Here is a 12,692-nt window from a genome sequence, read left to right on the forward strand (position 1 = left end):
AGGGCGGAGGGTGGGGTGGGAACTGGGTGAAGGGGAGTTGTGGGGGGAAAAAAGAGGAACAAATGTAATAATCTGAACAATAAAGATTTAATTAAAAAAAATTAGAGTCCAAATGCACCTCAAAGATCAACTAGAATTTATTTATGTAATCCTGGGCAAATTACTTAAAAGTCTCTTGGTCTCTGTTTGCTCACCTATAAAACTGGAGGGTGAGTCAAAACAACTTCTAGAATTTCTTCTAAATATAACACTAGATGATTGGACTTTCTAAACCCTAAAGTTTCACTAAAATTCTGTCTGCATCTCTGCTATTCCATACACTAAAAAGGTGTTATCTTGAATAAGGAAAAATACTGTGCTGAATAAACCATCCACAGTGCAGCTGGCCATCATAAGAAATCAAAGTCCATAGACACTCCTCCAACACACACACACACACACACACACACACACACACACTCAACATTATTATAGTGCCAGTGTTAGCCAAATTTCCACCATTGGAGTTTCATGTCAAATCTGAATGTCACCTTTATTTTCATTCACTTAAAAGTGGAATTTGTTAGCTCACTTTTAAAAAATAGCCACACCCTATCATAAGCATGATTGTCCTAGTTTTATCATTTTTTCTAATAAAATTCAAATAAAAACAGTCCATAAATAAAATAAAATTCCACCAACTATCTAGAATTGTGTTGTATACCCTCAGTGGTATGCATATTAAACTGAAAAATACTAGAGTAGCTTATGAAAAGAAGATTATACACACTGGTCTAGAATGTAAGATTTTGATTTTAAAGAAAACTACTAAAGTATTATTTCCATTGCATTTATTAGGATAAAAAAATCATCAACTGCTAAATCAATTATTCTTTCATTAGTTAGAGAATCTGATTTCATAAATTATTATGAAAATGGGAGTATAGGACCACCGGTTGATGGGTAGAGTTCTTGTTTGGCATATGAATTAGCATAAATCCCACTCTCATCATGCCAAGTGTTGATACCAAATCTTTTGGAGCCATTTAGATCTGTGAACTGAGAACGGCATTTTCTGTGGACTATTGAATAATCATCTTGACAAGGATAATCCTAAAGGAGGGGAGAGGAAAGAAAAGTGATACTGAATAACTGAAATATGTAAAAAGGAGTGATGTCTAAAAGCTGATCTTTAGTATGTTAGTCTTACTATGAACAAAGGTGAATTTTCAAACAATTGATTAATTTAACTTCTCAAATTACAAATACCTCAATGAGAAAAAAAAGGCTATTGCATTTATAAGTACTTATAATTCTGAAAGAAGAAATTAGTTCATGGTTGTTTTATGAAACTAAAAATAAATTATTATACATTTAAAATTGTTCTAACCCATACATTTACAGATAAAATTTATGATTATCTATGTAAGACCCAAACAATTACAATTTATCTACCATTCAACATCTTTTTAAAATTAATGTGTTACAATTATTCCAAAGAATAATATCTTGGGCTATATCTTTAATAACTGCTATCCAGTCACACTTGCCAGTAAATGCCAAGTTCAAAGATTCATTCCTATGAGAAATTTACCTCAGCATAATTCAGTATAATGTTTAAGGTATTTACCCTCAGAGCATATCATAAAAGCTTCTATTATCTATATATATAAAAGCCCAGAGACCAGAACGGCACTGACCAGAACAACCGGAACAACTGGTGACTACGACACACACTGTGGCAGCCTACCAGCCTGATCCAGGTCCCAACTGGCCCCATCCCCATCTGGTCCAGCCCCTGATCGGCCCCCCCAACACCCCGATCAGGGGCAGGGCTGGCTGGCCAACTGCCTGCGGCCCCTCACCCACATTGGCCCAGCCCAATGGGCCCCCATCAGGGCGGGCCAACTGGACCCCACCCGTGCACAAATTCATGCACCAGGCCTCTAGTAAGAAATAAGACACTATCATTGACCATTTCCCAAAGGAAATAATGATTCTTTTAGATTACCATCAAGGGTAATGATAGATAAAGAACATAAAGCCCTTGAACTGATTATATAATTTCTCCCTTTAATTGGTACAAATTTTAAAGTACTAGAACAATATTGAAATTAAATCACCAAAATCTATAAAAAAATGAAAGAACAGCTAAACATAGTTCAAATCTTAGATTGGCTTTATTGAAAATAATTGAAAACTAACCAGATGTTTAACCATAACAATCATTATTGTGTCTATTTATTTTCTGAGTGCCATGGGCATAGGAGTTGAGTGTTTATATCTTTTAATTCATAACAGGGCTCTGAAGTACAAACTACTGCTCTCATTTTACATATGAGAAAAGATAATTTGCTTAAAATCTCAGAAGGGGAGAATTTAAAGAATGCCAATATTAAGTGACTCAGCCAGGACTTCAAACTAACCAACTAACTGTAAGATCCTTTATCCCTCCAGGATCCTCATGAAATTCTAACAATAAGAGATGAAAAGAAATATAAACAATAAAATCCTAAACCTACATCTAATCCATGTTCCTTTCTACATAATTTGGGCTTTTGCTTTTTGTTGTTGGGGTCTATTTCTTTGGGGCTTGTTTGTTTGCCTTTGATCAGGTAGAGGCCCTTTAAAATAGATTTTAAGCATCACTGGCCAAAACTGCCTTCTCAGAGGGAGGCAGGATCTGCTATTCCTACCCCAGCTGCCATCAAACTGAAGAGAGCATCAAATGAAAGGTCAATGTGTTCCTTTAGCACCTTTTATGCAAAGAGGATGATTCATTTTGATAATGTGAATGACAAGATTAAATGTGATGTTTTAGGAAAAGGATTCTGGTAACAGAAGGTACTAAGGATTGAAGGTGGAAAGGACTGGATTCAGGAAATGCAATTAGAATTGGATCTCAACTATTTACAATATCAACTGATAGGTGAATAAACAAAATATCGTCTATTCACACAATGAAATATTATTTGGCAATAAAAGGAATAAAGTATTGATAGATGCTATAACATAGAAAACATTATGCCAAGTGACAAAAGCTAAACCAAAATACCACATAGTGCATGATTTCTTATATAAAATGTACAAAATAGGCAAGTCCACAGAGGAAAAAGGTAGTTTTTCAGGAGAGGGAGAAGAATGAGGAGTGGCTATTAATGGATGTGATGGCTAATTTTCTATGTCAACTTCACTGGATCATGGGCACCCAGACACACACACACACACACACACACACACACACACGCACACACCTTGCAATCCAACTCACAGACTTATGGACTTCAGAATATCAATGACCAAACCTGGAAGAATCAGCTCATAGAGTTCTTCAAATGTGAAGAAAAATATGCTTTGCCTATAAGGCTTCAACAAGAGCTGGAAAAAAGAGCAGGAATATAAGGAAGAGTCTGGAGAATTGTAGGAAGAAAATAAGGGAAAAGGATAACGGAAACAGTTTCCTAATGTACCCATCCCTACCTAGACTTTAATCAGGCAGAGTCTCTTTGACTGGGACACAGAGAAGTATCTATAATAATAAAAGCATAATATGCTAATTAGACCAGAAGTCCTTTTGGATGACTTTTCGGATGAAGCCGGGGCTGCAAAGGGAAGTCTGGGTCCCGGGTGCCAGAGGGAAGCTGGTGCCGGCAGCCAGGGGAAAGAAGGCCTACTCTTGCACTAATTTCGTTCATCGGGCCTCCAGTCTATATACATAAAAGCTTAAGCAACCGGCCAGTAACTATGATGCGCACTGACCACCAGGGGGCAGATGCTCAACGCAGGAGCTGCTGAGCTGCAGTCACTTGGCAGTGGTGATTCTCGGGTGACGCACCCAGAACCAGAGAGGAAGGAGCCAGATTCCAGGGTGTGTCACCCAAGAACCGCCCTCTTGCAATCCGGGACCCCTTGGGGGATGTCGGAGAGCTGGTTTCAGCCCGATCCCCACAGGCCAGGCCGAGGGACCCCACCGGTGCACGAATCCATGCACCAGGCCTCTAGTACTAAATAAATGAGAATAATGGCAGAAAGGTATGTGGGGTCTTCTCCTGGCTTCCACCTCTCATGAGAACTCTTGAAACAAAACACAGATCAGGCTGCCCTTTCATTTGCCTGGGGCACATACCCAAGCTGGTAGAGCAGCATGGTCAGGCAGACGGAGACTCTGAGAGTCATCAATCCTGAGCCACTTTTGGTGTCTTATGGCATAAACAAGACCCTGAAGTAACTGCAAGTCTGCAGAGGGGGTTCAGCTCTCAGTTTCAGAATTAGATCTGGGAATGAATGGGAGTCAGAGAAGGTTTCTGTGGGGCCAACAGTATCTGTGGGAGTGGAAATAAGGCTGAGTAATCCCAAACATGCCATGAGGGTTACAACGAAGTCCAAAGAGAAAGCAAGAGAAATAGAAAAGAATGACAGTTAACAAAGTCCACAGACCAGAGCGACTAACGCCAGCAAAGAAAAGAGCAACCAGGTGGACTAGGCATATCATCCCAGAGACCAGAACAGACACAAAAAATGCCACTCAAAAATACCCTATTCTTCCCCCCTGGCATCAGGATGCTAAATTGTATCCCTCTCTCCATATACCTGGACACCACCTTCGGGAGAGTTGCAGTTATTATTGCTGTGTAACAGGCCAACCTACACATAGCATGAGAAACAATGGCCATTTTTAGATTCTTTGGGTCAGGAATTTGGAAAAGGTATATCAAAGACAGCATCTCTGCTCCACAGTGTCTGGGGTCTCAGCGAGGAAGTCTTGAATGCTGGGGGTAACTTAGGACCTACGCCAGCTTCCCTCTGGCACCCGGGGCCCAGACTTCCCTTTGCAGCCCCGGCTTCATCCGGAAAGTCATCCAAAAGGACTTCTGGTCTAATTAGCATATTATGCTTTTATTATTATAGATACATCAAAGGCAGCATCTCTGCTCCACAGTGTCTGGGGTCTCAGCTAGGAAGTCCTGAATGCTGGGGGTAACTTAGGACCTACGCTGGAAACCTCTCTCATTCCAATTGGTAGTTGATGTTGGCTGTCTGCTGCGACCCCAGCTAGGGCCGTTGACTGGAACAACCTCACAGGTTCCCTCACGTACATGCTTGGGCTTCTTCATGGCATGATAACTGGGTCTGAGAGTGAGGGTGGCACAAAGAGAACCAGGAGCTTTTTATCACCAGACCTCAGAAGTCACAAGCTTCACTCCCATCATAGTCACAGTTCACCCAATTGCAGGGGAGGTAATGCAGATTCTGCCTCTCCGTTAAAATCACACTGCAAGGGCATGTGAGGTGGCAGGTATGTTGCAGTCATTTTGGGACAATAACAACCTGCCACAGGGAGAAAAATAGGGAGTGTTGAGGTTCCCAAGGCTACCCTTAGATTCAATGACTTGCTAGGAGGACTGACAAGACTCAACATATAGTGGTACTAGGGGCTATGATTTATTGCAGCAAGTGGACACAAAGCAAAACGAGCAAAGGGAAAAGGCATGCAAACTGAAGTCCAGTCGAAACCAGGTGCAAACTTCCAAGAGTCCTTTCCCAGTGAGTCACACAGGATGCACTTAATTACCCCAGCAATGAGTTGTGAAATGCTCTCTACTGGGGAAGCTCATTAGAAACTTAGTGGACAAAATTTTTGTGGGAGGCTGGTCACATAGGCACCCTCTGCCTTGATACCAAAATTCCAGACTTGCAGAAGGAAAGCAGGTGTTCAGCATAAACCACATTGTTTGCAGAGGCTAGGCACAGTGAGCCATTCTTATTAGGGAATCTTATCTGGAAAGCCAAGTTTCTAGATGCCAACCAAAGGCCAACCTTACAAGCAGGTTTTTTAACAGGTAGCAGTCTCAGTTCTGCTATATTTGTTCTTTACTACAAAGAGGGGATGGGAAAGGATCTCTAAGAGTTTTTCAAGGGATATTAAACACTTCTTGTAGGAACTATAATCAGGCTAATCTTTAAATGGATTGAAGAGTGTGTGTTTTTCCCTCTGGTGGTGGGCTTGGGAAGAAGGCGAGTGAACAAGCACAATTTTTTCCTATGCATATGTGTGTTGCAGACAGTTGCTATATTTTCAACATCCTAACCTAATAATGAAATGTTTACTCAACATCAATTTAGTGGCAGTGGGAAGAAGTGTTTAGAAATTGTGTATAGAAACAGATTTTTGAAGTACCACAGAATCTGTTGGCTGGTCCATTATTCTGGTGCTTCAGAGACCCTGAGTTCTGACAAAGTTCATTTATGATAGAACCATCACTGCAAGCTTTCCTGAGCCCTTCAGGGAGACGAGGGTACCTGGGAACAGGTAGTTGAGCTGTGCAGAGCCAAACTGGAGGAGACATTTCAGAGGAAAAAGGTAGAGGACTTCCCTGGCTAAGTGGGTAAAGAATCAGAGATGTTCCATAGCCTCAAACCTATGGGAGAGGTAACACTATTAAAAAGAATAAGACAGACATGGAGAGGAGATGGGGAGAACTTGTTTCAGGAGGAGGAGATGAGTCAGATTTTAGACATTTTTAATTAGAGATGACATCAGCACAAAATCTTTATTTGGAAGGCAGTGCTGTGGAACAGATGGCCTGGAGGGAGGTCTGTGCCCTATGCACAGCAGTGATCACTGACTGGGAAAAATAGCTATAAAGAACATTATCGGGATCATGAATTATATTTGAATATAGACTGTGGATGACATAATTATACTGCATCAACTTTCCCGAGGTTGAACACTTACCATAGCTATAAAATCCTATTCTTAGGAAAAGCATGAATTATTTAGAGGTAAAGTACCACAATGTCTCCAGCCTAATGGTAAACAATTGGTGACTCTGAGTCAAGATTATATGAGAGCTCCTTGTGCTATTTTTGCAACTTTCCTGTAAATTTAAAATTGGATAAAAATATGTTTCCCCCAAAAAGTGATGGTCAGGGAGCCATGGAGTAGATGAATTCCCTGAGATTGTGGAAAATGAGATAAGCATGATTCTGGGATCCAAATCTTGGGAATACTTTGAAGGACACAGAAGGAGAGATATGGAGTGTGTTGCAATGTCATAGATTCTGAAGGGAGAGGGAGATTGAAGAATGCAGTAGTAGCCAACAAATGCTCACTTCTAAAGAAGCTTCATAGAGAGCAAAACCTGACAAAACATAACCAACAGTAAGGATCAATCTCTCATCAACTCTAAGGGTACTGTTTTAGGGAGGGACCGTTGAATGGCCTGGCCTGCGTGATTCAGTGGTTGAGCGTCGATCCATGAACCAGGAGGTCACTGGTTTGATTCCTGGTCAGAGCACATGCCTGGCTTGTGGGCTCGATCCCCAGTAGGGGGTGTGCAGGAAGCAGCAGATGATTCCTCATCACTGATGTTTCTATCTCTCTCTCCCTTTCCCTTCCTCTCTGAAGTCAATAAAAATATATTTTTAAAAAGAAAGAAAATTGAATGAAACGTTCTCATAAAAGATGCAAAAATAAGGAGCATCAGATAAAGGAACACTGAGCACTGAGGGCAACAGGCCCTGCAGAATCAGAAACCACTAAGGTGCAACAAGAAAATCACTGCCTTAAGGTTAAGAACATGTTCTTCTTCCTTTTCTTCTCTTTTCTTTCTTCTTTTTAACATGTCATAGAAAGGCGGGTTAGGATGTTACAGGAGGGTCCTCTTGGTCAATAGGGCCCCAATTGACCTTCCTTCATTATGCAGGACAAATAGAATATGGTTTTACCATTTATGTCAGTAAAATGTATCCATGTATCTTTAAGTTATAGGTATCTATTATACTGTTAGATACCCAATCCCTCCTCACCCCATCCCCATCACTCCTTGAGTGTTATATTCTTACACAAGGCACCATTATTTCCCAAACCTTCTTTTTTTCCAGAATAAAATTATATTGCTATTTTTTAGTCAAAAGATACCCAATACTCACCCAGTTTTTCCCAATTTCCAAGGGACTGTTCTCTGGTTATTCTTATTTAATTTCATGCTTTTTCTTTAGGACCTTTTATTTTTGATAGTTTTATTTTCAAGGTCATTTTCCATTTTAGGCCTGCCTTCTGGAATATCAGTAACTCTGTCTAATTTACTATTATAAGATAATTTAAAAGCATAGCTCAATTCCTCCATCCAGATCATCCATAAAAATGCATAATGGGTTATGTTTCCTGGCCAAATCAGTCACTGTGAACTAACCTTGTGTCCACCATTACAGACAGCTATTAGCCACCTGGCATTCATGCAACAAAGACCATTCTACCCTAGCAAGCCTATAAGTATGCTCATTTAGAGTTCTCCAGTTACTCTTGAAAAGGCATTTTAGGCAGCAAACTTATTAATGTGAATGTCACACTGGATGGAATGAAAGTAGACATAATAGTAGATTGCAGTGATATTTCGTTTCATTATTTTCAGTATACATCATGTATAAAATTCTTTAGCACTTATATGCATTTGACTAAAGACCCGTCTTCCCCTAATAAGGTTGTCTTCTAAGCACACATGCAGAGTAATGTGGGAGGAAAAGAAAAATTCCCTTACAGCTAAATCTACTTTATCAACCCTGGGATCACAGGACATAGGCATCTCAGACAGATCCCTTCATTCATCTCCTTCACTACTTATAAAGTGATGTCATTTCTATTGGGCATTTTTTTCTCCCCTGATGATTTAGTTACAAACATAAGAGTAACTGTCAAATAAAGCAATATTAAATATATAAATAATTATATATTTTTGTTACATATTTAAGAAACATTCATTATCCTTTTTTATTTGATATAATTTTACAAAGAAAAAGTGCTTGTAACAAATGCAGGTATTCAACTGAAGGAAAATAGTCATAGGGAGTGCAAGGAAGTTTAGGCTGTGAGTTTAAATGTAAACATTGATGTCATTAATGAGTCTAGTCAATACAGTAAGTTTTCATCACAAAGAAAAATATGGGGATCTACATGAACAAACATTTCACAAAATAAGCTGACAATATTACACACTCTCTAGTAATGGCAAGCATAAAAAAACTAAGCAATATACTACTGAACCTTAGCTACTGACTAATTTTTTTCCTTCTAATGAATAAATTTTTATTGGTCATATCATTTTAATCACATAAAAATAAATATCATTCTTCTTATTTCTCAGTCTATATTATGTGAGGACACCTGCAACTGTTTTATATGTGTAACGGTGCAGTTAGGTAAAAATTTGAGTCTTAAAGTTCTCAATTTAAATTTTTTTGTCTCCATTACAAAAGTCAAATATGTTCACTGTAGAAATTAAAGATAAAAAGGAAGAAAATGAAGTCTCCCACTATCTTAAGTTCCCTGGAGTAGAACTGAACTTTATGACTTAACCAGAAAGGAGACCTTGGTTATTTAACTTCAGAAGCCAATATAAGTGCAAATATAATTACAGAAAAAAATAGGGTTCTTTTTACTAAAAGGACACAATACCAAAATAATCAAGAACTGAGTTTTCTGAAAATAGATATCCATCATTTCTCAATTGTTGGTGATACATGAGATGAGCAGAAGTTATAATATTTATTTCTAATTTTCAAGCAGACTTGATTTCAATGTCTGCCAAAATCCTTAATCAAAAAGATTACTTGGTCATAAATAAATGGCTATTAGGATGGGACAGGATTAATGAAAGAGACAGGATCAATAAAAGAGAATCAAATCAAATAGTAGAATTTGAGAGTCAGAGAGCTCATGAATACCTTTCTGTCTATACCAGTGAAGATGAGAGAGAGAGAGAGTAAGAGAGAGAGACAGAGATTTTGAGGAACTGGCTCACATGAATGTAAGACTAGAAACTTAGGCAGAATTTCTATATTACAACTGTTGAGGCAGGATTCCTTCTCCAAGAAACCTCAGGTTTTCGCTCTTAAGGCTACCATCAACTGATTGGACAAGGCCCACCCACATTACTGAGAGTAATCAATAAGGCAAATCCTATTGTATTCCAAATAACTGGGTGAAGCTGTGGAAGTCCTGTGAAGACACATCACTGGGCCAGAACATTATCTAGTTAAATTTCAGGGCAGAAGTTTGGCAAAGCCCTTCTTAAGGAGGCAGAAAAGTAAAGGCAACTCCAAGCTTAGGGGAGTTTCTTTCATGTGAATGAGCTGAATTGAACAATAAAGGGCTCCTAATGATCCTGCCCACTTCCAACTCCTATCTAAGATGCATTTTTGTTTGGGATGATACTCAGAGTATTTCTCAATCAATACAACACCAGCCAATCAAATTGAACAAGTCCCGGTTAGGCAGGTGTTAAACTTCCAGTAGGTCCTGGCTGGGCCCACAAGCCATGAAGCACAGGAAAAGCCCAATGCCTAGGGCCCACATTACTTTTGGAGTCTGACAATACTAATAATGTTTTCATTTCTTTTAGAATTTTTAAAAATAAATATAACAACAATGTAACTATACTTATACCACTAAATTGTACACTGAAAAAGGGTTAAAATAGTACATTTTATATTATGTGTATTTTACCACACTGAAAAAGTGCAGAAAAGTGCTTTTGAAAAGCTAACTATATTAAATGATGGAAACTCCTAGCTAACCAGGAAATGATGGTGATAATATAACATCCAAAAAACATCTTGAGGCAGAAACCTTTGGTACCTAATATGCAGAAAATTTTGCTTAAAATAGAGTATAGAGGACAAAAAGTACTTCCCAGGAAAAAAAATGAGTATAATATGCTTTAGTTTTGTGTAATAACACTTATTCATTTATTGGCAATAATTTCAAGAATATTAACAATAACAGGGTTGGCTAACTTCTAAATATGGGTGCTGGAAATCAAACTACCAGACAGCAGGAAGGAAGGGTGGGGCCAAAGACTTGTCCCCTGTCCTAAAGGCTCACGTAACCTACAACACAGCCAGCCATAGACCAGTCCTCCAACCTACCTTCTCTGAATCTTTTCCTCTCTTGGTTCTTTGGGAAAAGGAAGGGGAAGCTTTTAAAAGACAATATCTTTCACTGAAATTGGGTGAGCCATAAAAAGTACCCAATGCAAGAATTGGAGTTCTGAAGATGTAGCTTGCAATTCTCATTCATTTCTCTCCTTGGAAATAATTCCTTAACTTTCACATATTCTGTATTTCCTTACTTATGTCTAGAGTTCTGGTATGATAAGTTGCATTTTCTTTAAGTTTCCCACAATGCTGTCCCACTTTATGCAAATACGCATTTAAGCAAATGTAAGAGCCCATCGTATAAAAATTGATAAAAGTTTCAATTCATGCACAAAATTTGAAGTAGTATGAATCCAGATATTTTAAGATTCTATAATTGCAAAAGTGGTAGCCTGAGTGAGTAGTGAACTATTTACGCTAAGGCCATATGGTAAAATGCTTAGCATGAAAAAAAATATTAGTATTTTATGAAGTATACTAGAGGCCCGGTGCACGGATTCATGCACTGGTGGGGTCTCTCGGCGTGGCCTGCGCCCTCTCACAATCTGGGACTCTCAGAGGAATGTTGGAGAGCCAGGTCGAGGGACCCCACCAGTGCATGGCACCGGGCCTCTAGTATGCATATAAGATCTTTGCTTAATCTCTTCCCACCCTCCCCCTCTCTTCTTCCCTCTGAGATTCATCAATCTGTACCAAGTTTCCATGCCTGTGGTTTCCGCTCCTGTGTTAAGCATCTGACTCCTTGTGGTCAGTGTGTGTCATACCTACCGGCCGGTCGGTAGGCCAGTCACTTAGGCTTTTATATATATAGATACTTGTTTATATGCAAGATAACCTCAGTTACTATTCTGCTGTTATTTAGCCACCCACTTATAATTTAAAATATTTTTATATTCTATAAGAATGTAATGCAACCATTCATTAAATAGGGGTGCTAAAAAGCAGTGCTAAAAACATGTCTCAAAATCAATTACTTTGGCTTGGAAGTGAATGAACAAAACTCTAACTAAAGCCAAACAACTGCCATGGCATGTTGTGCTATTAATGTGGAAATAAGCAATGGGGAAATATTAGAAATAATGCTGAAAAAATTAAAACCATAAGTATGTAACACAATGGCTAAAGACTTATGCACTCAGAGAATACACCCTTAAATTTCTGCCTATGGAAAATTCGTCCTTCAGGCTTTGTGAGTTTGTAATTATGTCTTCAACTTCATTTTTAGAGATGGAACCAAATTCCATGTATATAAGGAAACAGGCCTGAATTGCATTTTTAAGTAACATATTTGTTTCCTTGTGTGTTTTCTGATTATAAAAATCAGGATAAAGAGTGTAGAGATGAAGAAAATGACCAACTTTAGTAGCATTTTGACAGTTTTTTCATTTTTTCTTCTATGTTTTACATAGTTTAGATAAAATATATATTCAATTTTTGCATACTAATGTTTTTCTTAACCTTAAATCAGCGGTTCTCAACCTGTGGGTCGCGACCCCTTTGGGGGTCGAATGACCCTTTCACAAGGGTCGCCTAAGACCATCGGAAAACACATATATAATTACATATTGTTTTTGTGATTAATCACTATGCTTTAATTATGTTCAATTTGTAACAATGAAAATACATCCTGCATATCAGATATTTACATTACGATTCATAACAGTAGCAAAATTACAGTTATGAAGTAGCAACAAAAATAATGTTATGGTTGGGGGTCACCACAACATGAGGAACTGTATTAAAGGGTCGCGGCATCAGGAAGGTTGAGAACCACTGCT

The 12,692-nt window shown here is 38.7% G+C and overlaps 1 protein-coding gene across 2 annotated transcripts in view; it reads right to left on the reverse strand.

Annotated features, from left to right (window-relative positions):
- LOC102241552 (chromosome unknown open reading frame, human C9orf135) overlaps positions 1-12,692 on the reverse strand; it is a 122,074-nt gene that overhangs the window by 53,703 nt on the left and 55,679 nt on the right. The window contains exon 6 of one of the 2 annotated variants that reach the window (XM_005868354.2): positions 859-1,092. The exons of the other annotated variant lie outside the window; for it this stretch is intronic. Within the exon in view, the coding sequence (XP_005868416.1) occupies positions 907-1,092 (186 nt within the window). The 3' untranslated portion in view covers positions 859-906. Of the gene's footprint in view, positions 1-858; positions 1,093-12,692 lie in introns of those variants that run through there. 2 annotated transcript variants of the gene reach the window in all.

This window comes from Myotis brandtii, unplaced genomic scaffold (genome assembly GCF_000412655.1).
Source record: "Myotis brandtii unplaced genomic scaffold, ASM41265v1 scaffold266, whole genome shotgun sequence".
Classification (NCBI taxonomy): Eukaryota; Metazoa; Chordata; class Mammalia; order Chiroptera; family Vespertilionidae; genus Myotis; species Myotis brandtii.